Raw genomic sequence first — 25561 nt, forward strand, 5'->3', positions numbered from 1 at the left:
GGTTAAAAGTTGTGTTAAAATTAAAAGAAAAGTTAATAATTAAGTTAAAGTTTGTGTATTTTAAAAATAGTTAAAGTTAAGAATTAACTCATTTAAAATTAATCAAGTTTTTAACTTTATTAATTAACTTTTAAACTATAGTTATTACATACCCAACCCTGATACCTAAAATATTTTAATTTAAACTTTTTTTAATCATCGACCATTCAAGTAGAATAATAGGAAATTTTTATAAGTCTTAAAATTATTTAAAGAATTCTCTGTGAACTATTCTTTGGTTAATTTAAAAATATTTATGTCTCGCCAAGAATCATTAATTTCAATTAACCCTTCATGTTCCAACATTGGTTCGCTACTTTTCTACTCCAATTCGGATTATTGATGCTTCATAGTGTTTTTAAAGTTTTTTTGGACTGAAAAAATTCTGATACACTTTTCCAACATTCTCGAATATAATTTCAAATATTCCAGACAACACAAAGTTGTCGATTGGCTAATTTAATATAAAAATTTCCAATTGATAATACAGTAGAAAATATCTAGTCATCGGCTGATGTAAGTGGATGGATCGCACCGTGCGTTGTCGAAACCCTCCCCTTTATTTTAAGTGCAGAAAGTATACATAGTGCAGGTACAAAGAACGCTTTGCTTTGTTGTGCGATACATAACCTTAAAATGCCCGCCACTTGACGTGCGTCCTTTCAAGGAAGTTGCAGTATAAAGTACGATATAATATTAAAAAACGGTAAGGGAATAATTCTGTAAGGAAATTCAACCGATTCGGCAAAATGTCGACAAGGAAAAAGAACGACGCGCAAGTGCCGGCCGAGGAAAGCGATCTGCTCTCGATTCGGCCTCTCGGCGCCGGCCAGGAAGTCGGCAGGTCGTGTATCATGTTGGAATTTAAAGGGAAGAAAATCATGCTGGACTGCGGTATCCATCCCGGCCTTTCGGGAATGGATGCCCTCCCATTCGTCGATCTTGTTGAGGCCGATGAGATCGACTTGCTATTGATCTCGCATTTTCACCTGGACCACTGTGGCGCGCTGCCCTGGTTCCTGCAAAAGACGAGTTTCAAAGGCCGCTGCTTCATGACGCACGCTACCAAAGCGATTTATCGCTGGTTACTGTCTGACTACATCAAGGTGAGCAACATAGCTACCGAGCAGATGTTGTACACGGAGTCCGATCTAGAGACCAGTATGGACAAGATAGAGACGATCAACTTCCACGAGGAAAAGGACGTGTTCGGGATCAAGTTTTGGGCGTATAATGCTGGCCACGTGTTGGGCGCTGCGATGTTCATGATAGAGATCGCCGGCGTGAAGATTCTGTACACGGGAGACTTCAGCCGGCAGGAGGACAGGCATTTGATGGCCGCTGAGATCCCAAATATCCATCCTGACGTGCTGATCACGGAATCCACATATGGCACACATATCCATGAGAAGAGAGAGGATCGTGAGGGCAGATTTACGAATCTTGTGCATGAGATTGTCAATAGAGGTGGCAGATGCCTGATTCCTGTATTCGCCCTGGGAAGAGCACAAGAGCTTCTCCTCATTCTAGATGAGTATTGGAGCCAGCACTCGGAATTGCACGAAATTCCGATTTATTACGCTTCCTCCTTGGCAAAAAAGTGCATGGCTGTTTATCAAACATATGTGAATGCTATGAACGACAAGATCCGACGACAAATAGCCATCAACAATCCATTTGTATTCAAGCATATCTCCAATTTGAAAGGGATTGATCATTTCGAGGACATTGGACCGTGTGTAGTAATGGCCTCGCCTGGTATGATGCAGAGTGGCTTGTCCAGAGAATTATTTGAATCTTGGTGCACAGACGCGAAAAATGGAGTGATAATAGCCGGTTATTGCGTGGAGGGTACACTAGCCAAGACCATTCTGTCGGAGCCAGAGGAGATTACAACTATGTCTGGTCAAAAGCTGCCGCTGAAAATGTCCGTCGACTATATATCATTTTCAGCACACACCGATTATCAACAAACGTCGGAATTCATACGTACTCTGAAACCACCGCATGTGGTGCTGGTGCACGGCGAACAGAACGAGATGGGTCGGTTGAAGGCGGCGTTACAGCGGGAATACGAGGACGATCCCAGCACCACCATGGAGATACACAATCCGCGGAACACGGTCGCGGTCGAACTCTACTTTCGGGGCGAGAAGACAGCCAAGGTAATGGGCACACTGGCGATGGAGACCCCCAGACCGGGGCAGAAGTTGTCCGGCGTGCTGGTCAAGAGGAACTTCAATTATCACATGCTGGCACCGTGTGACCTGTCTAAGTATACGGACATGAGCATGAGCCAGGTCATACAGCGGCAGAGCGTGTACTTCTCCGCGTCTCTACCCGTGCTGAAGCATCTGCTGACGCAGATAGCCGGCAGCCTCGAGGTCGTGGATGATAAGAAGCTGAGAGTGTTCAAGAACGTCGACGTTACGATCGACGGCAAGATCGTCACAATGGAGTGGGTAGCAACGCCGGTGAACGATATGTATGCGGATTCCGTTCTCACCGCAATCCTACAGGCTGAAATAATGGAGCAGTCACCGAAGGTTTTGCCTGCGCCCACCAAGATGGATAGAATGCACTTCAAAGAATGCCTTATTGAAATGCTGCAGGAGATGTTCGGCGAGGATTCTGTGCCCAAGATATTCAAGGGCGAGAAACTCTATGTCACAGTAGACGGTAAAAAGGCGCATATAGACTTGCTGAACTTGGAGGTTACGAGCAAGGAAGACGAAACCTTTCAGCAGATAGTGCAAACGGCGGTGACAAAGTTGCATCAATCGTTGGCGCCGCCTTGCGATGTAATATAGCGTACATAGATATTTTCATACAGTCATTATAATAAATATTTTATACTGTTAATAATATATTTATTCTTTGAAAACAATTGATATATTGTCTCGTGTCTTCATACAAGTAATTTTAATGCTGTATACTCTCTGCTAACTCACCCAACATAAACTATATCATCATATCATTAATGATAATTATCATATAAAAATTATTCATTATGAAGACTGGTAATACTTCATATTACATATTATCATATTTAATGGATAAAGTTTAGTATTAAATTCTTATAGTCATATTCTTTTAACAGTGTTGATTTAATTTTTTTTGTTTTTTTTACAGTGAGAATAAAAGAAAATTTAAATAAAAAGAAGAAATGTATATATAGAGAAATATATTTAAAATATTTTTTTTATTGAAGAGATTAATTGTAATCTCTCTTCTTTTTTAGAACTTTGAAAAGTAAGAAATATACATACAAAAATTTATCAAAGATATTGCATTCCATTTTATAAAGTATGAACTATTTACAATTTCTATTACTTACTAACTTCTATTTTTTCTTATAATAAAAAAACTGAGATAAATTACTAAAAACATTTTCAATTTTTGGCAATATAAAAGATATGAAAAGATAAAATATCTTTACTTTTAAATACTAACATGATTCAATTAAGTTTCAATATAATAAATATTTTTTTAAATATGGAAAAATGTATATATATTGATCTTTGAAAATGATTTTTGATATTTCAAAAAATATTAAATTTCATTTTAACTATTCACGATTTTCATTGATTTTAAATCTCTATCACTATAACCGTATATAAAAATATGTATATGATTGATATGAATTAAACGATTAAATATTTACAATTCTTATAAATATAAAAAAATATTGTATAAAATATTTGTGTGTAAATGTTGGCATGATCCATAAATAGTTAACCATGATCAATTACTTTCAAAATGTATCAAAATAATTTTTAAAAATTATTAGCGCGCCATTAGTGTCTGCTAAAATTGATAATCATTTAAATCACCCCATGCAGGTCCAACTCTGACTTTTACTGGCAATGGCACACTAAGTTGGCACACATTTTCCATTGATTCTTTGATTATTACAGCAACTTGCTTTAAATCTACTAAATTAACCTGAAATAATATAAAAAAAAAATTATCTATCTTATATTTACGACATCTCGTAAAAGCCATTCGAATAATTTGAACTTGTAGATAAAAAATTGATGGTACTTACTTCGTATAATAGTTCATCGTGTAACTGTAAAACTAAATAACCACCTCTCTGTTGTAAATTACTTCGTAGTTTGCGCGTGGTATGTACTTCTGGAAATATCACAGTCGAATCCGGAAAATAACTTCTTATCTTGTCCTCTATACTTATCATGGCTTTCTTGACTATGTCCGCAGCAGAGCCTTGTACCTTTGTGTTTACTGCTTGTCGTTCTGTTTGTGCTATTTTTGAAATTTTTTAAAGAAAACTGCTGCATATATTTTTCTATGTGTTTACATATTTACTTATACACGCATCGGCATAAATAGAGTCCCTAGAAGTAGAGCAAAGTAGAGTGGTGTTCTCATCTCGGCGAGACGAGAACGCAGCGTGAGGGAAAGAGATATATCTATCTTTGTTTATTAATCGAGGCAGGCCGAAATGGGTCGAAAGCCGAAACACCGAGTGCGAACCATGGTGGATGTTATCCGTTATCCCTTCTACCGTTCTACCATGGCGCGAACGCCGCGCCGCGCCGTGTCGTTCATCCCCACCACGGCCACCACTTGACTACCGTTTTCAACCGTCTTTGGAGTTGGAAGCGTGGGAAGCGTTGCATGGTTGCATTTTTCGTGGTGGCATAGCATAATACGGTTATATTCGCAAGTTACAAAGATGCCTCGAAAAAAAATAACACCTTTACGGGAACGAGGTTCCATCGTTGGACAGGCTCAGGCAAAGTATCAAAGATCAGTAGCAGAAATTGCTGCTGACATTCCGCATACTGAAAAAACTGTCCGACGATGGATACGACGATTTGCGGAAGACGGTGATGATGCTTTAGAAGATCATCGTCCAAGTAGTTGTAGTCCTCGTAAAACCCCACCAGACGAAGTAGAGGCTATCGTCGCTACGGTTGCTGATCGACCGTCCGATACCGATCGGGAGATCACCAACGAAGCTGACGTTCAAAAATCCGAGAAGACCGCTCAGCAATGTCTCGATGAAGTTGAGAACCATTCAACCTACAAGGTTCCGCTGAGTTCTGTTCATCGGGAGCAGCGAGTCGCGTTTGCTTTGGAAAACCTGGTGATGAGCCGTGAGGAGTGGGAGACAATGATCTGGGCCGATGAAAAGATCTTTTTTTCTGCTAGGTCTGGTATCCGCAGACCTTATCTAATAAAGAATCAACATTTGAATCCTAATCACGATGTGCCCTACCGAAGTGGAAAGGTTTCATGCACAATGTGGGGCTGGATCTCCGGCACTACAATCGGTGAACTGGTGGAAATTCCCACACCCTTGAACTCTGAGGACTATATTAGCATACTGGAAGAAATTTTACTTCCATCGGTACGCGCAATATATCCCGCAGAGGATATGCCAGTTATTCGATTAGTGCAAGACAATACCGGAGTTCACACTTCGCGTAAAACACTAAAGTGGCTTCGGAATCATCCGGAGATCCAATTGATGAACTGGCCTGCTCGTTCACCAGATCTAAATTTAATCGAAAATGTTTGGGCCGAAATGATTCAACGATGGAAATCAAAAAAGGAGAGGACGGTAACAGAGGTAGTCAATCGCGCGACAGAAATTTGGGAAGAACTTCGGTTACAACCAGACTTTCTCTCAAACTTGGTTGATTCAATACCTAATATACTCAATCAAGTTATTGAGCGATCTGGACATTATATCAATTGAAATATGCCGCGCTTTCAGCACGATCGGCCCTTTTCAGGGCCAATAAAACTTTCATACCGCGAATAGAGACGCTTTGTAAAAGCGTCAGAAAATGACAAAATATTTCCAGTACTTATAGTACCATTACGAAAGAACGATTATCGATACAGTGGCGTAGCGTCGAGTGTCGAGACATTGGTTGCTATGCTCGGGGTCCCAGGTTCGATTCCCGAGGACAAGACTGATTTTTTTTTTCATTAGAATCTTATATTTTTAAATTGTTACATACAATTTTTTAACTGTTTTTAATTATTTAATATAAAATATTTTTTTTTAAATGAAGGAATTTAAAGAAATTTTTTTCTCGCATACTTTTATACAGCACTTTAAGAACGATTTATTATAAAAATCTTGCTGCTTTTCTTTCTTTGCACCAGCACTCGTTGAAGGTCCGAAATATCTTTATTGCAAATAAATAATCATGAATATCTTTTGCGAAATAATAAGAAAAACATCTAATTTAAAAGACTGTTGGTATTATCGATTTTTCCATTAGACGAGTTTTGTATACTTACTAAGGTTTAGAAAAACGTTTTTAAATTTTTTTTATTAAAAAAAAACATTTTATATAAAATAATTAAAAATTAAAAACTGTATATAAATTTAAAAATATAAGATTTAAATGGAAAAAAATGTCTTGTCCCCGAAGACCGAACCTGGAATCTCGAGCGTAGCAGTCATCGTTTTTTAACTTTTTTATACCGATGCGTGTACATACTTAGTAAATACAAATTTTATAATTAAATGTTTATTGGTTTTTATATTACGTAAATTTAAAAACAAACATTTTTCAAGTTGGCTAACACAATTTCTTAGAAACTACTGAAGCTATCAACTTTTGCACATATGTAAAAATTACATTTGTCACATAAAAATGAAGGATTATTGTGATTCCAATAAATCAACAATTTTTTTATACATCTTCAATTCAATTAATTTTATTAAAAAATCGATCCTTGTTTTTTTAAAAACAAGCAAAATAGCTTCAGTAGTCTCCGAAAAATCATACTAGTCAATTTAAAAAATGTGTTTGTTTTTAAATTTACGTAATATAAAAATTAATTAACATTTAATTATATTAAAATTTGTAGTATTTAATAAATATGTACAAATAGATATGTAAAGCATAGAAAAATATGTGCAATAATTTTTTTTTTTAATTCCCATAAATAATACAATTTTTAGCGCTCAAGAATGTCCCCTTAATCATTTATAAAATGCAAACAAACTCGATTAATATAATCGTTTATATGAGAATACTCACCTCTCGTAGACGATTTTGTACTCTTTAAATCCGGAAGCTGTCTACGTCTTCCGAGTAACGTTGCCACGTATCCATCGCGGTGCGCTTCCTCTAGTACATCGTTTAACCATTTATATATGCCAGGATATGCACCCATAAAAGATTCTAAAAATTCCTGAGCTTCCGGTTCACTTACACACAAATTTTCGGCCAATGACTTCACTCCCATGCCGTAAATCATGCCGTAACATAATTGCTTGGTACGCTGACGCATTTCATTATTTACCTAAATATTTGGATAAAGAAAATTAATGTGATAAATGAATAAAATATGTGATAATAGACGAAACGTTAATATAATATGTATAGGTATTTCTCTATTTCCTATCTCGGATTTACAACCGGTATGTTATTGATTAAAAATGAATCAATGGATTATAATAAAGTTGATTAAACACTCGTTAACTCGTGATTTAAATTAAATATTAATTTTATACTAAATATTATATTAAGTTATATTTTTAAGGAAAAAATAGTATTGTTTTTAATCACTTGTTGAAGTTAAGTCGATATTTAAACTAAACACTAATTTATATATATAAAATAGCAAATATTAAATTAAGAATTATATTCTTAAAAGGAAATTATTTTATTTTATCATTTCTTTAAATAAAGATCTATAATATCGTTTTTAATAATAAAATAATTATTTTGCTTAAATGTTTTTATTTAATTAAAAATACTGTAGTAATAATGTATATGGTTTTTGTGGTATGCTAATTATAATATTAATGAATACCTGTTCTTCTGTTACATTATTCCATTTAGCAGCAATATTTTTAAAAATGTCACCCGGCTGTTTCATGATTTTGCACAATACTGAATCTTGCGAAAAATGGGTCAAAAGGCGTAATTCAAGTTGACAATAATCGGCCGATAGCATTATGTTGCCTAAAGCTGGTACAAATGCCATTCTTACGCTTATGACAAGATTATTGTCTGCGAAATTGAAATCTTTTGGCACATTTTGCAAGTTTGGTTCGTGCATCGAGACTCTTCCTGTCACGGTACAAGTGATGCAATTACCACGAATGCGAGAATCGTTTTGGGCCAGTTTTAATAACGGATAAATCATCTACAGGCAAAGATACGCTCGATAAATTATAATTATATTGAAGTTTTCTATCTTTTCTATTAAATTTTCACTTGTTCTATTAAAAGTAGAAAAGCACGAATTATAAAAGAAACTAAGAAAAATTGTATTAAAAAATAAAATGAGAAAAAATATTAGTGTTGTAATATGCAATATATTGCAAGAGAAAAAAGTAAATCTACTTATCGTATAATACTACTTACTTTTGTTCTAGTTGAACTTAATTTTCGCCAAGAAATCACCAAGTTTGATATCGGATTATCACATTTTTCCAAAACAGCCTTGTTTGTACTAACTTTTTTATCTTTATATAATCCTAATACCTATATGATTTATATATTACATATATATAATATTATAAATATTAAGATTATATAAAGATATTATATATAGAATGTATAATATATAAAATATATATATATATAAAGTTTTAACATTACGAACCTGGCCGACTTCTTTGGATGACGAAAAATTAAATTTTCTACCTGCCAAATTGTAAGCTTTCGTTTCTAAAGATTGCATTTCGTCTGAAATAACTGCTGACAGTTCTTGTAAAGATTTTAGATTCACTCCAATGCCTGATAATTCCATACAAGCTAAAGTTGTCACAATTCTCATTTCTACTTCTGAAAGTGGATATTAATGGACGTTATATAAAAAATAGAACGATTACATAGATATCTGTTGAATATTTATTATACCTCTAAATGTATAAAGCAAAGCAGGATCAAGTTCTTCTAATTTACTCGTGACATTATCCATCATGTGCCATGTAAGCACGGCTTCTGCTGCTGATCTAAACTCGCCTGGTAAAGAGCTTTGCACATCCATCCCGGGACCGGCATAGTAACAAGATTTTGTACGTTTCATTATAAAATTCCCTTGTGGAAAGTATTGTACTACCTATTTAGAATTTGTCGAACATATTGATACAATTTTAATAATTCAACATTAATAATTTTTCTTAAATTTATATTTATTTAACAATATATTAATATTACTAATTTTTTTTTTTTAATCTTTACAAGGGAAGGTTCTCATTTCGGAAATTCAAAAGTTATGAAACTTTGACAACATATGTAAAGGATATCCTGATAATAAACCATTTTTTTGCAGCTAAAATCTTATTAAAAGAAATAAATTTTCTCTATGAAATTTTGTTTTATTTACTTTTATTAATCGATAATAAAACAAAAATGAAGAATGGTTTAATTTTCAGAGGTTGATTTTATTTCTGCAGAATTTGGTTAGCACAAAAGAGAATTTATTACATATGAAAATATTCTCTGTATGTTGCCAAAGTTTCATAATTTCGTTAATTTCCAAATTCGGAATTCCTTATTAAACCATTTTGTATAATAAAATCTAGTTATAAAATCTCACCATTTCAGTAAAATTTTTCTCGAAACCATTAGTGTGCAACCAATGTGCAATTATAGGATCAAGAAATCTACATTTGGCAGTAATCCCACAGCATCGATGTAGAAGTTTATAAATATCTTTTACCGAGAAGCATTTCATATACAAAGTTGTATCATAAAATAATTCTTTCATTAGAGCCATTTGTTCCTTTCCAGAGACTTTTGATTCTGGAACAATTATTATATAAAATAAATTCTAAAATAATGATAAAAAGATAATTTGCAATTAAAAGGTGTGAACTGAAAGAATTCTGATGTTTGTGTTACCTTGTGAGTTACTGAAAGAAACATAATAGGCAATATTACTTTCCCAAGATATTGCAACGCCGCGTATTTCTTTATTTCCATGTGCATAACTTCCAGATCTTCTGGTCCTTCGTTTTCCTTCTGTGTTGGAGACATAAATTTTCGAGCCTATATTATTGGTATTATCTACATACATGTCGCAATGTAAGGCTAACGCGATATCTCGCTTCTTCAATACTTCGCGTTTGAATAGATTAAAAGTCGCTCTATTATTACCAACTTTCACAATATTCAATGTATTCCAATCTATCGTTTCGTTCAACAAATTTTTTTTGTTATTAGGTAATAGATTTTCTATCTTTGATTTTATATTTTGATCCAAATTACTCGCTTGCGTCTCCTGCTTTAATTTTAAAGCTGATCTCGTCGAATTATTTACAGTCTCATCTTCAGAATTATATACAACACTGTCAATACTGCAATTTGCAGCGAATAACAAATTTTGTGCCAAAATTTCCTTTGGCTTCGCTTTCTGTTCTTCTTTTTTCATTTTATCTTTCGCCGTGTCATTCTCTATTTCTTTTATAGGAGAATTTAAACGATTATTTATTTCCGCTATTGTATCTTCGACGAGTTTCTGAGAACGCAGTTTTCGCATTTTCTCCAATGTCGTTTTTGTTTGGTTTTTGCTGCTGCTAAAAGGGGACTCAAAGTGCTGCGAACTGACGATGAAGTCATCCGAATCGGATTTATTCGAATCGACAGACGTCTTTCGTTCCTTTCTGAAAACAATTATATTTGCTACTGGGGAATCTACTTCCTTCACTACTTTTGATAATTTAGATTTTCGTAGCGTTTTTTCCTTAACTGATACAGGATGTTTTTTAACATCCATTTTATGCACATCCGCTTTTTCTTCTGTATTGTTTCGTGTGCAAATTTTATTTTTTAACGTAACAGCTATATTTGTATTTACGACGTTTTTAATTTTGGGATTACATGTTTTCTTTTTGGATTCGATCGTATTTTGATTTTGAGCTATGTGTTTCAGCAATCCTTCGGTATTATTCCACGAATCATCGCTCCACGACAATATGCTGGTTTTGACTTGTATGTTAGCCGTGCCCGTTATGTTTTTCGCAATATTTTCTCTACACAATTGCACATTACCAGTATTTGAATTTGTAGATTCCTTTCGTAACGCGTTTGCGGTGTCCAATTCGCTTACAGATATTTTCGAATCTGGTTTTGTGATATCCTTTATATTTTGCTCGAGAATCTCATACATTTGGGTGTCAAGATTCAAACTGTCATCAAATAAACTGGGACTCCTTGAATAAGATGGTTTGACATCTTCGCTTATTATAGATGCGCTTTCGTTTTTATCAATTAAATTCTTGTCGTTATTTTTCATCTCATTTGTGCTGGAAATTTTTAACCTTTTGTTACATATATCTTTAGTAATCAAGGATCTTTCTAAACTTTTATCTTTTCGCTTAACGCCATTATTAGTCACGAGAGAATTTTTCTCTTTGTTAAGGGTATCTAGTTCATCATCCGTTAATATATCGGGAAAACTTATATCGAGAAGAGTAGATAAATCTTTATCATTTTTTGTGACTTTAGATGACAAATTGACTTCATTTAAATGCCGATTGTTTAATTCAATTATTTCCTTGCTGTCGGGCATATTAGTCTCACCGATTTCATTACTTGCATTAGGCTTGAAATTATCATTTTCTTCTTTGTTAGATTTTTTGTGTACGAGAGAATTTTTCCATTTGTTAAGAGTATCTAGTTCATCATCCGTTAATATATCGGGAGAACTTATATGAAGAAGAATAGATGAATCTTTACCATCTGTGACTTTAGGTGACAAATTGATTTCATTCAAATGCTGATTATTTAATTCAATTATTTCTTTGCTGTTGGACATATTAGTCTCACTGATTTCTTTACTTGCATTAGGTTTCAAATTATCATCTTTTTCTTCTTTGTTAGATTTTTCGTGTACCGAATTTTCTATGATAGATGTTTTCATTTTCGAAGATTTTGAGTTTTCTACATCCAAGTTCGTCTGAATTTCTTTTGTGTCAGATATATCTTCAGCAGCTCTGATATTTATTTGCAAAGATTGCTCATTTTGTTCCCATGGCATTTGCTCAAGTCCCAATTCATTCTATAAATAATTATTTTATTGTATTATTTTACTTTAACAAATGAGAGAGAGAGAGAGAGAGAGAGAGAGAGAGAGAAGGGGAGAAGATAAAATTTAAGAATTATATAAACCTGAATTAACATCCGCGCCTCTTGAACTAATAAAATTGCAGCTTCTCGAGGTGTAAGGCCATCTCTTCCAGTAACGAATACTGTTCTCATTTTATTTCTCTTTTCTACTTCATATGAATACTCTCCTTCGCATTCTTTTTCGCTAAAAAGTATTTAAAGTAACAATGTAAATGTATGATATATATTTACATATTAGATTTGGTAATAAATATGCGTATAATTTTAAGCCCGATTCATTACATGCGATTTTTATGCAAGTAGAAAACAATCTTATTTATTTAAATATTGAATGTGTACGATTGTACATATTCATAAGAGAAAGATAGTTTATATATAAAACGTTCGAATCAAATTCGTACCTTTCGAAAGGGAGAGCATTGTAAAGCGCGCGTTCAACGTTAAGTTCATTAGCAACAGCCAAATCCGCCACGGTTTCTATTCCTCGTTTATACAAACTTCTTGCTCGCAACCCGTTTAACATTGGCAGACGCAGCAAATCTAACAAATCTCTGCTGACCCCAAATTGCAATCTCGTTTGAAACTGATTCACCAATAATTCCATGCAATCCCAACCTAACTGCTTGCAAAATTGCGTGACCATACCTAAGATTAATACATGCTATAGAAAATTTGACCAAGTAATAAATACAGTGACTGCCAAAAGTTTCCGGCCGATAAATAAGTTCATCACTCATACTTAGATGAAGAATCTTTACACAAATATGCAAATACTTAATATATTCAATATTTAAAATATCATGTTTTTAAGTTATAACAAAAAAATTTTATTAATTTATAATAAACTGAATTACTTATCGACTGAGAAATTTTGGCAGTCACTATATATAATTATTATCCTTAATCCATTATAATCCATTTGCTTTATTAATTTACCTGCGTACGTAGCAGCAGACTGTTGTAAAGTTTGCAATACACCGCGACAACACCCGTACTTTTTACAGACTACATGAAGCGGCACCTCTTTAACCAAATCGTGTAGCGCCAATGCGCTGTAGAATCTCTTATGTATATTCAACTGTGAAGCATTTACATTAACAATCCTTCGAACCGATATGTGGATATCAATTCTAATACTTCATGTTTTCTTAGAATAAGCAAGTGCTCAATTACCGATTTTCCAGGTTTAATAGTTCCTCTAATAGCTGATAACACAAAACGTTCTTCCACTCCGACGAGATTTCCCACTCTGCGCTCGCTCTCAGACATGCTATTCCATAATTCGTGAAACGTCATCCAATCGACAGTTCCAATTTGACATCCGGACGAAAGTGGAGTTACCAAATATATCACGTGTAATTCGGTGTCCAAAACAAAACACCTTCGTGCTTTCTGTAATTCTTCAAACAGAAACAGCCCTTCTCTAGGAGGTATAGACGCGGCCAAACATGCTTTTCCAAGTGGCGTGGCTACCCATCTGGATTCTCGCTTTGTAGTTTGTAATCTGTACGGATAATCACAAATTATATAAATTAATTTTAATGTTTCAAGAAAATCGTCAAACGATATACTTAATTTCACAAAGAAAATTACAACAATTGCACTTACAATAAAAATTCATTATCTAATAAAAATTTTATCGCATTATTGGCAAATATTTGCACATCAGACTGTTCATTTAAGCTCAGCAAAGTACAATTAATATACAGCTCTAAATCTTTGGGTGTGTATAAAACTTCGCTGGCTACTGCTTCTAAAAGCGCCCTTATTAATAGCATGGAATCATTAAGACAAGATTCAATTGGATCCAGAGCTGAAGAGAGTAATGACTCAGCTGCATTACGTTCATTCGGTTTACATATTAGTATACTTTCTCCTAAAAATTATAAAATTTTTATTGTTAAGCATCATTTTACTTTATTAGTAAATGTTGCACAATGTTTCATATAAATTTTTGATCTTAACTTAAAGAAGATTACAAATAATTATAATTAATTATGAATGTTATTAATATAATTAACTATTTTTAAGAATAATTTGTTTCATACTTTTCAAAGAAAATACATCTTTCAGTTTAATATAATCAAGATGATATAAGTTATATTATCCATTCTCTCATTATTATTCTGATATTTCTTACCTGCACTGTCTTTCCCCATTCGACCAGCACGTCCTATCATTTGTTTGTAAGTTAAAGTGTTCAACGGACTGCCACCAAATAAAGGTGATCTTATGATTACTCTTCGGGCAGGTAAATTCACTCCACTACTTAATGTCGATGTTGCTACAAGAACCCTCAAGGATCCCGTTCTAGAATAACAATATTAGTTAAAAAATGTATAAGACAAAAAATTATTCAGTTAAATAAAAGCATGATTATTACCTGAAGGATCCTTCAATGATATCGCGTTCGTCCATCGTGAGTCCAGCATGATGAAATGCAATACCAAACGAAATAATGTTCTTTAAAATGTTGTCTAGCCCACTTGGACTGCGTTTTAATTGTTCTAAAGTTTCATGAATTAACGTGGCATCAATTTCTCTTTTTAACATCTCACCAAGCTCTGTATTTGTACAACCTATTCATAAATTAAGATAAATTTAAGAGATCAAAATTTGTTTTTTAATTGTACTTTTCTAGTGTTTGAAATAAAATAAATATTACTGTAGTTTATGGAGAAAAGAGCGAAACTATAAAATCAAAAAAATATAGAAAGTGCTGAGAAAAAAGATAAATTCATATTTATTCTTATTGATAAGAAATTGAAGATAATTGAAGCAGACCTAACTTGAAAACAGCTGTAGCAATTTGCTCTGCTAATTTCTCACACCATTTCTTTGTAGGACAGAAAATCAACACACTATGACCGGCACTTATTGTTTCGATGCAAAGCTGCAGAATATTATCTGCATCTGCTTTTAATTCTTGCAACTCCGTTAATGTTCTGACTAAATTTAATTTGTTGTTATATATATTTGTTCCTATCTACAAGAAATTATTTTAAGCAATACAATATCAAAATTTCTCTAGATGGCTTAAGAAAAATATCAAATCAAATTAATCTCAAATAAATATAAAAATATTTTTTTTATATTTTATACATTTTTATATACCTTACAATATTCGTTCAAGGGTATGGGCCGAAATTCAGTCTTGTATAATTCCGCGCTCAGCCATTTGGCTAGTATAATCAAATTTGGTAGTGTGGCTGACATACCTATCAATTGTATATTGATGTCGTTGTTGCTGAAACATTAAATTTTAAGATTTCCAGATTTATATTACAAATTGGAATTTAATTACGTGAACACAAACTCACTGGAGAGTCATATATTTCAACTTTGTCAGAAGTAACTCTAAGAGGTAGCCACGATTAGGATCACCGAGTAGATGCAATTCGTCTATTATCACAGCTCCTAAGCTACCCAAGTCGTTCTCTTCCATCAAACGATTCACCAAAGAATTCGCCTTTTCTATGGTGGCTATCGCAACATGAGTGGCGGCAAATCCTCCGGGTGGGACACTTCCTCCCATAAATCCTTCCACTCTTATTCCAATGTCAGACAATAAATCCTGAATACCAAAAAAGGTTATTATAAAAGCTTGGTTTTACTATGCTCAGGGGAAATAAAACGACTATCACTTTTTATAATTTTTGAAAAATCCGATGGTGCTAATTAAAATTATAAGATGAAGATTTTATAAAAATGTTATTTTTAATCGCAAATATATCAAACGTACAGGAAACCCTAATAAAAATTTTTCTCATAATTTTTATATGAATTGGAACATTTTTCAGAAATACTCAGAAATATTCAAAAAGTCTACATCTTCTTTTGGAATTTTTTATACATGTGAATTTTGAAATATTCTTCTTTGAGATTTCTCATCCCATAAGTTCTAAAAAACACTTTTAATACTTTTTTAAATTTTATAACATTTCATCAGAAATTATAAGAACAAATAATTTTATAAATATTAGGATATTTCAATTAATATACATGAAACATTCTGAGAGAGAGAGAGAGAGAGAGAGAGAGAGAGAGAGAGAGAGAGAAGATATACTTTCTGAGTACTTCTAAAGTGTTCCAATTTGTATAAAAAGTCTAAGAAAGTTGTAAAATTATACAGAAATTCTGAAAAATTATATGAAAAATTCTGAGGAAAATTGTCACGAGGAAAGTTTTCATTCTCTTGCACGTGGTGGTCTACTATGTGAAAAAAAAAAACCATTTTGAATATGTAATGCGTTTTCCCGATTTGCAATTTTCTATGTGTTTCTGTCATGGTGTAATTTTTATTCTAGTACCATTGGATTACTCTCCTCAAAAACTATAAGACATAATGTTTGTTTTACTTTCCCAAAGCACAGTAAAAAGTTTTTTCTTAACACCATTCTTTATCAATTGCTTATAAAAAATATCATGTAATTTAAAATATTTGTACAATAATTTTAATAACTTCAATATATCTTACTTGAAAATAATACATTTTTTCTCTAACAACAGAGACAAATGGCAAAATAAAAATCACTTTTTTTTTCCTTTCAAGAACAGTTTTAATTAAGAGGATTTCAGCGACAAAAGTCTTTCCTGCAGAGGTAGGTGCGGAATATACGAGATTCTTTCTCTCTTGTGTTACTAAGTGATTTGATAGACACTCCATTTGCCATTCAAACATACGTTCCACTCCATGGGCAATATATTTCTAAAAAATAATGTGTAATGGTAATTATCAAAATTACTATCATTGAATTTCTTAATATTATGTATAAATGTAAGAACATTGTTTATATAGACTAAAACCTTAGAAGTATTGTATACTTAAATAAACATAAAATATCAAGAAATAGTTATAAATATATAAATGACAATTACTCTTTAATATCAGTCAAAATTACTTGATAAAGAATAAAGAATTGCTGCAACTTAAACATTAAAAATATATATGAATAGCAAATATTTAACTATTATTTAATATTTTTTTATTAATTACAACAAATACGTCACTAAATATTTAATAAATAAATATCTACATTCTTTATATATTATAAAAATTTAAGTTAATTTAAAATTTAAGAAAAGTTCTAAACTCTTTTAGTATATTAATATACATATTTTGATATACATATACAAATATTTTTAAGTGTATTATAACACATTATACCTGTAGAATATTTGGTGGCAAACCCCACTCTGCCAATTTACAACGATCCTGAGTGCACAGAGGTGGAGATGAAATAACGAATTCCGAATTTTCTCTATCGTATGTAGAATTAACGGCTGACAACGTTTTGACATTACTGCTACTTGTTGCATCTTGTTGTGTATTAGCAGGAGACCTATATTTACAAAACTTTCGAGTTCCACCGAAACCAGATCCACCGCGGCTCTTTAGATTGTTAGCTGCGTCGAAACGATGTTTCTCCTTCAAATCAATATTAATATTCTTCTTGTTTGTTTTACGAGTGCTCCGATTTTCTTGGACCGGCAGGAGCCCGCTCTCTCTTGAACTGGAGGCCGAGGTTAACTTCCTTCTACTGTTTACCTTGGGAAATATAATACTATCCTCGAAATACGTCACTATGTCAGACGCATTCTCCGCTCTTGTCTTTTTCGCGCCGGAATCAGACAGTTTATCCACATCGTTCTCCTTATTTGCGATTTCCAAAAGTTGCGAGTCCGAGGTGAAATATTTACCCAATTCACTAACGTTGTTCTCCTGCAAAGGAATTTTATTCTCGGCCTGTTCTTGCACGATTCGATGCCTCTTTTCGACGTTTATGCAAGCGAGTAAAGTGTCATCACCGAAAGACTGCATTATTTCCTCACCTTGCGAGTCTCTCGGCGAATCTAACCGAGGTGATTTAAATCGTTCCGAGAACGATCGCGAACAAATGTTGCCATTCAATTAGGCCAACACATATGTTAGTCGAGAAATCCCTATGATTATTACCCCTCCCGTCAAAAAAATATTAAACGCCAATTGGATATTAAAGCACTTTCGAGTGGGCTTTAACCTAATCCGAGTCAGGTTTGTGACATCACATGGTTTATTTTAAGTTCTGATTGGATGATTCCAACATATGGTGTCATTAAACCCATTTGAGTTGGATTAAAATCCACTGCACGATACTGCGGTTATGCATTACGAAAGAAAAGATGGAGTATGCAATCTTTGTTCATCTTTGTTCTTCATGCTTTAATTTTTGACGTTATGTTTGCACCGCACGGTAGGAGTCGCTGGTTGGCCGTGTACCAGGAAGCGTGTTTGTAATAGAGTGAAAAAGCGCGGTCAGGATTGCTGATGCAATCCTCCTTATTTCTTGTGCAAGCATATCCTGTATTCCCATTTAAGCCTTTTTGTTTCCCATATAACTATTGAAAGCAAGATAAGAAATACCTTGGTTATTATGGTCAAATCGTCCCCGCCACGTTGTTACACTGGGGACGGGTACCAATAACGTTGAGAAGAAGAAGAAGAAGCACCGCACGGTGTCTCACGAATATTTAAAGCACATTGATGTTTTTGTCGATATATTAATGACAATATCGTCATTATGGATGTGGATCTGCTTAGACCAGGCACCGTACCGATTTCGCCGGACACAATACTGTGGTTTGAGTTTTTATTAAATCCCTCGTTGCTACAGAAGCACTTGTCAAAACCTTTTCCAGGTAAACAGTTTTAGTACATTGTCACTAACTAAATCGAAATGTTTTTGAAATATTTGAAAAATATTAGAAATATTTCTAATTATATTAAAATATTTTTCAATTATTATTTCTGAAATATTTCTAATATAAAGTAATATAAATAAATAGATTTTTTTGGTAACATTATAATATATTGAACCATAAACTATATGTTTCATATTCAATAAAACTAATAATTTATTCATCGAACGTCGAATAAATAACATTAAATAAAGTTTTTATATATTTCAGATCCATCACCCACAGATCTGATAATAAAATTTATGACAATTAATTCCGATCAAAAAGAAGTTGACCCTAAAGCAATTGATGCAGAGGTAAACGATGTAAAATCCAATGGCACAAACAAGTGGTCTCATAGAAACTTAGCATTAAAGATACTGTCTCTGAAAGTAGCAGCTTATCTCAATTGGGACTTGGATGTGCTAGAGAAAAAGTTGCCTCTACCAATACAGTTGACGTTATTACAAGATCTATTTTATATCACTGCAGATGTCATGATAGAGATTCCAATAATTCCAGAATTTTTAATGGAAACTACTTCTGACCAGCTTCTGTTCACATTGGTTTTATATCATAGGTGGCACCTAAGAGCAATTATTTGTAGAGCTCTCAGCAATAAACAGCCAAAACAACAGTTATTTCATATGTGTGTAATTTTATTACTATAATGCAAGTTAAATATTATGATACTTGGCATTTAATTTACTATGAGCTGTAACTGAAACAATCTTGCTTTTTAATTGTTTGAGCCTTTCAATCATTATTTTTAATTTTATATTTTTATTACAGACCAGGTACTCAGGAATCCACGTATGTACCTCCTAATATAGTAGATGATATTATTAGGAAATTGGAAGCGCACATACCAAGCAGTGTAAGTGCTCTAAACAATATCTTACAAATGTCTGATATAAAGCCAAAGGTTCTTTCTTTCGATACTTTTCAAATGCTGACCGAGGATAGTACAGAGATTAAGCAAAATTGGGAAAATATGTATCTTGTAAACATAGATGAGTTTAAATGTCAGGTACGAAATTTATAAGTTGGATATTATGTAAATGTATTTAAAAGAATTGTGAAAATATAATGGAGTATTGATTTGCTTTTCAGATCCATTATGATCTCGCGATGTTTCATTTGTTGAGAGAGGAGTATCAGGAGGCCAATCGCCATATTAAACAAGCAAAGGACTTGTATAGTAATTTTAACTCGGCAGAAAAATTATCGTATTGTAAAGTGCAAAAAGAATTTTTAGATGGCTGTTGTTTGGCATGCGAGGTACCATTGGAAGAAATTACGTCTAGTCTTACACAGCGTTTACACGCCTCTATTAAGGATCAGTACACAGTAGGTATATTTTTATGCATTTATCTTACGTATGTGTACTTTTGAATAATATATTTATACACACGCAAAATCTGCAGAATATATTGCAGATTTTGCAAGCAGATAATATTTTCAGGGAGATACCACAGGTTTATAGAGATAATTTAGAGTTGGACGTGCAGGGTGGATTGGTAAACAGGAAATTCGTGGTTGCCCGGGATCTTTTGCTGCAGATAGAGTGCTTGAACCTAGTTAGAAAGATTCTTGACGACAACATAATTATGGGTGATTATGTGATTGAAATTAAGGCAGCTGGTGCAAAGGGTCTGGATGTCTTATTCTGGGTAAAATAATTTGTATTTATATTTTTGAATATTTTTTTCCAACCAAGTTTTCTAGTCATTAATAAAATCGTTTTTTTTTAACTTTTATATTTAAAACAAAAAATTATAGTTCTTATTCTGTTATTCAGTGTTTTCTTATTCTGTTTTTTTTCTTTTTGTAAAATAATTGAAAAAAATTTTTTTTAATCAGGTACATCAAAAGGTACATCAAATTAATATTAATCATTCATATAATTTTTGATAGTTTTTCTAAGTTATTATTGAGCAACAAATTGATTGTTAATTATTTTGCTATGTGTTAGGCTTTAGATAATGTCCTGGAGAAAGCAACGGCTGTGGATAAAAAACGAATTTCTTGTTACCTTCTTTACCTTGTAAACACTGGTAATATAGACGGACTCGCTTCGAAGATATGTAACAATCCTTCGTATGCGTCATTGTTTGATGAGGCAGAAATTATCATCATTCAACAAGCAGCTATTAACGATGAAATAGAATTACCAGACTTGTTGTTACATAATGATTGGGGTATCCCATCTATACCATATATACGTAAGCATAAGCTGTTATGAGAAAAAGAAAATATCACATTAAATATTAAGATTTTATTTCACCGTCCTACATGACTAAAATGTTCTTTTTGTTAAAATATATAGAAAATGCCAGGATTGAAGTCTTTGAACTGGAACAAAAATTGATAGAATCATATGATTCTCACGTAATCCGCGAAACATTGATCCAGTTGGACGGAAAACATCGAATGAAATCGTTGTATCATGTAAATGACTGCTGGGAGTTACCTATTCCATTACAGAGCGTAGTAATGTCACTTCCTAGGGGCTTTATCCAGGATTATTCATACGTCCTACTTGCGAAGAGTCGAGAATTGGTCACTTCCAAAAATTTCGACGGTGCCATCGAGCTTCTCAAATCATTGGATAAAGAGCTACAGGAACATATGAAGAGTGGAGGCTCGTTGGTCTTCAAGTTGAGCAAATTAGTAAACTGGGAATGTTTACTTGTTGAAATATGGAAGTGTTTCCAAGCTTGGCCGGTTACAAACGTCTGTACGTACAACACAGGGTATTTATTTTCGGAAAAAATTCAGGAAAAGATGGATTTTTTAGAGAATTTTTTTTACTCTTAAAAATCATGGTTTTTTGTATGATTTTATTAGTCAATACTTTTATTAGTAGAGGGAAATATTTGGAATTTTAAATTTAAATTCTATCTTTTTCTGACAAAAAATTTCTTTATGATTAAGGAATATTAAAAAGTGCATATAAGAAAATAAAGTTGTTTTAAAAGCACATTAAAAAAAGTCTTTTAACTTGGAATTTTGAACAAAGTTCCTAGAAAATTCGAAAATTCTTAGGAAATTCTTTTACCAAATTTAAGTCATTTAACTAATTGTAAGTAGTAAACATTCCGAATACATATCTGTATAAAGAATTAAAAGTGCTTGTTAAAAAACAGTAGACTTGTAATAGTTAAGTATGTTGCAAGTACAATATCATTTTTTCAGGTGATGTGCAAAGTATGATTGTACGGAGTAAACAGTGCCTTGGTACGTTACAAGCGTCCGATCAACTAATTCCGCGACAAGAAGTAATAGAATACTGTATAGTCTTCCTTTTAAATATGGCCGAATGGGATTATCTTACTAGTTTGGAGAAACGTTGGAGTTATACTGAATTTGCAGCTGCTATTAGTAGCGTTTGCCAAGACATTGTCAAGTACAAAGGAACCCGCAAGTTTCCGCGGGATGCATGGGATATGAGTATGCATTTTTATCAAAGTCATATATTGAATTGTTTTTGTAAGATATTTCAAACTTTATAAAACTTTGTGTTAAATTTAGAATATTTTCAGATAAAGAGAATAATTTTTCTTTAACTGCGTGTTTTGCAAATAATCTAATTGTTTTATATTAAAAAAAAAAATAAAAAATTGACGCTAAAATAAGTTCTGTCAAGTAAAATCGTGTGCTCTTTTAGTTTTAACAGCATTCGGTCCTACCAGGGATCAGTCGCAAAAACGCAGCAGTAGTAACAGTAACAGTGGAAACTCCAACACGTCGAAAGATGTTGCCGCTAGCATTGCCCTTACACTTACTCGACTACGGGAACCTATGGTCCTCACTGTAGTAATATCGTTATTGGCTCGTTTGCGCAATGTCTTGCGGGATGAGGCTAGTTTGGAATTGCATACACAGTACTTATCTCTTTGGCCTGCCGGAGTACCTAAGTATGTATTACAATGTTGCATTATTACATATTTACTATAGTTTTTTAAATAAAACTTGTGTGATACATGTTATATATTTTTATATTACATCAACAATTTTAAATTTGAATATTTAATATTATAATATTAATGTATTTTGAATACAGTATATTTAATGTTTTAGTGATATTAATGAAAATTAATGTTTACAGTGCAAATTCGTATAACATCAGACATATCGGAGAACTGTTATTCCAACTGCTGACACAAGCTTTAAAATATTATCCCACCAATGTGCCATGGTTGAGGCTAATGGGCGATCTTAATTTTGGTATGTTTTGTCTTGTCACACAATATAAATGAGGTCACTGTATCAGTCAGTGAAGAAATAAAAACATACAAGTATAATTACATATTTAAGGAAAAAATAATATTTTAATCAAATTTGTTTGAAAATTATGTTTAAAATATATTGATTAATATTTTAATATTTTTCTTGAACAGTTATTTATTGATGATCGTATAGCAATGCAGTAACCATATCAAATATTACTATATATATCTACATTTAGACTTATTTTATACTTATATTACACTTATGTATACTTATATTACATTTATATCAATATTTTTATATTATTATTAGGGGTGTGCGGGTACCCAAGATTTCGGGTTCGGGTCGGATCGGGAATTTTTTCGAGATAGAGTCGGGAATTTTTTCGGGATTGGGTCGGGATCCGAAAGTTTGTAAAGTTCGGGTACCCGAAATCAGGTCGGATCCGAAATCAAGTCGGTTCCCGAAATTGAGTCGGGATCCAAAATCGAAACACAATCCCAAAATTTTGTAAATTTTGAGTATTCGGATCTAAAATCGGGTCAAGTAGCGATCAGAGATCTAGATATTTTATACATTGATGTGAGAAAAAAATTACTAAATTTACGCAAGGCATTTCGTTTATATTGAATTACTAAATTTGAATACTGCCAATGAAATATTTACTTACAATATATAAATATTTACTCAATAAAAAATGATAATTAAATTAGTGATCACTCCTTGTACTAAATAAATATATATTTACGTTCGGAAAAAATTTTATTGGGGCAATATTCAAACAAATAATTATTAAAATTTAATAATTTTTTTCTCACATCAGTGTATAAGAGGTTTGTTCAAGTTGCTTGAAATTCTCAAAAATTTTTGCACTTGAGATGAGATAAATATATATTCGATCGTAAGAAAGAGAGAGACGACAAAGAAATTAATTCAAAAAGGGCAGCAACACGAACAGGCCTAAGGTATTTAGATCTATGACCGCTTCTTGACCCGATTTTAGATCCGAGTACTCAAAATTTACAAAATTTTGGGATTTTGTCTCGATTTCTGGTTCTGACAGGATTTCGAAACCTGACTTGATTTCCGTTCCTGATTCAATTTTGGGTCCCGACTCGATTTCGGGTATCCATAAGTTTCGAGTACCCGAAATTTTTTGGGTACCCGAACTTTACAAACTTTCGGGTCCCGACCCGGTCCCGAAAAAAAAATCCCGACCCGACCCGAAACTCGAGTACCCATAATTTCGGCTACCCGCACACCCCTAATTATTATACAAATAATATTGTCTTTTTTTCTAGTTCTAATATACTACGAAAGTGCAATGAAATATTATTTGGAGGCAATCATGATAGCCAGCGATTTGTTTAGTCAACCCACACCACGTACACAGATAGATGATCTTGTTTATAGAAGGATGATTAAGTGTTGCGCTCATTTACAATGCTACACTCAGGCAACTGTGCTGTGCCAATTTTTGGAAGAAGTAGATTATTCTTTGGCATTTAAAATGGCAGCCAGCGATCAAAAGAGCTGTGCTCCAGCTGATGCTATGGATGCATATTATCATTGTATTTGGGACACAACGATACTCGAATATCTTATACAATTGCATACGAAGCGCGGAGAGCATCACAGAAAGCAGCTCGCGGTAAATAATTAAATTGTGTTAATTGATTATTGAATGATCTAATAACAGTAACATAATTATGAATAACAATCACTATTAGTCGACAAAAATATTTGATCAAGTAACTCTAATCAGAATAAACGTTTTCTACATGTTAAATCCAAATCCACAAATATACTATCAGATTTTTGAGAAAAATAAGATTAAAAATAAATACAAGTTGTTTTAGTAATTTTTGTAGCAATCTTATTTTTTTCAAAAACCGAACGTAACAGGATTTAGTATGTCAAAAACTAGAAATATTTATAGTTTTTTTTTTAATCAAAATTTTTCTCTTGACCAATGAAATTATTTTAATATTCTAACTACTGATATGTCACTTGTATTTAAGTGATACAATTTTATTTATTCAATTGAAAATGATTTTGTGAAATATTTAAAACATTAAAACATTACATTAAGACACTGAAAAAAATAAAATATTAAAATAATACACTACATTTATTGTCCACGTATGTACACATGTATTGACAGATCTCTTAACACTCTTTTGTTCTTTACTAAAATTTTACTTTGCAGATCAAAGTCATCGGTTTGCTAGAATTAAACTCGAACAATAACGAGGAGATCCAAAGAGAAGCGGCTAATATTCGTAAAGCCAAATTTTTGAGGGCGTTGGCAAAACAGTACGTTTATTAAAAGGATTGCCCTTGTGGAATTTTTTAAAGATTTATGTAACACAATATTGGATATGTATTAGCACGCTATAATACGTACATCCGTATTTGCGTTGCATATTTTTTATGTGTAAGTGTATGCTATGTTATAAAACATGTAAAATAAATATATCAGATAGATATTTAAC

At 32.8% G+C, this 25561-nt stretch overlaps 3 protein-coding genes across 3 annotated transcripts; 2 read left to right on the top strand and 1 right to left on the bottom strand.

The window, feature by feature from the left end:
* Positions 1-208: 208 nt before the first annotated feature.
* Positions 209-2926, top strand: LOC105201764 (cleavage and polyadenylation specificity factor 73). The gene has a single exon (XM_011169946.3). The coding sequence runs from the start codon at positions 789-791 to the stop codon at positions 2847-2849; it is 2061 nt and encodes a 686-aa protein (XP_011168248.1). The 5' UTR covers positions 209-788; the 3' UTR covers positions 2850-2926.
* Positions 2927-3212: 286 nt separating this feature from the next.
* On the bottom strand, positions 3213-18135 carry LOC105201785 (DNA polymerase theta). Its single transcript, XM_026135928.2, has 21 exons — positions 17284-18135; positions 16594-16824; positions 15437-15690; positions 15231-15363; positions 14901-15102; positions 14500-14695; positions 14257-14426; positions 13725-13992; positions 13290-13620; positions 13053-13194; positions 12518-12761; positions 12159-12300; positions 9891-12048; positions 9586-9791; positions 8904-9105; positions 8647-8828; positions 8406-8525; positions 7849-8184; positions 7071-7335; positions 4088-4305; positions 3213-3984 (listed from the first exon to the last, which is right to left on the bottom strand). Exons 1-21 carry the CDS (start codon positions 17935-17937, stop codon positions 3847-3849), a joined length of 6792 nt encoding a protein of 2263 aa, XP_025991713.1. The 5' UTR covers positions 17938-18135; the 3' UTR covers positions 3213-3846.
* Positions 18136-18334: 199 nt separating this feature from the next.
* LOC105201786 (integrator complex subunit 8) lies at positions 18335-25560 on the top strand. Its single transcript, XM_026135929.2, has 12 exons — positions 18335-18794; positions 19065-19482; positions 19626-19863; positions 19947-20183; positions 20261-20506; positions 20809-21058; positions 21163-21573; positions 22032-22286; positions 22504-22753; positions 22945-23063; positions 24368-24717; positions 25276-25560. The coding sequence occupies exons 1-12, from the start codon at positions 18677-18679 to the stop codon at positions 25393-25395; spliced, it is 3012 nt and encodes a 1003-aa protein (XP_025991714.1). The 5' UTR covers positions 18335-18676; the 3' UTR covers positions 25396-25560.
* Position 25561: the final 1 nt, after the last annotated feature.

The sequence above is a fragment of the Solenopsis invicta genome, chromosome 12 (genome assembly GCF_016802725.1).
Source record: "Solenopsis invicta isolate M01_SB chromosome 12, UNIL_Sinv_3.0, whole genome shotgun sequence".
Lineage (NCBI taxonomy): Eukaryota > Metazoa > Arthropoda > Insecta > Hymenoptera > Formicidae > Solenopsis > Solenopsis invicta.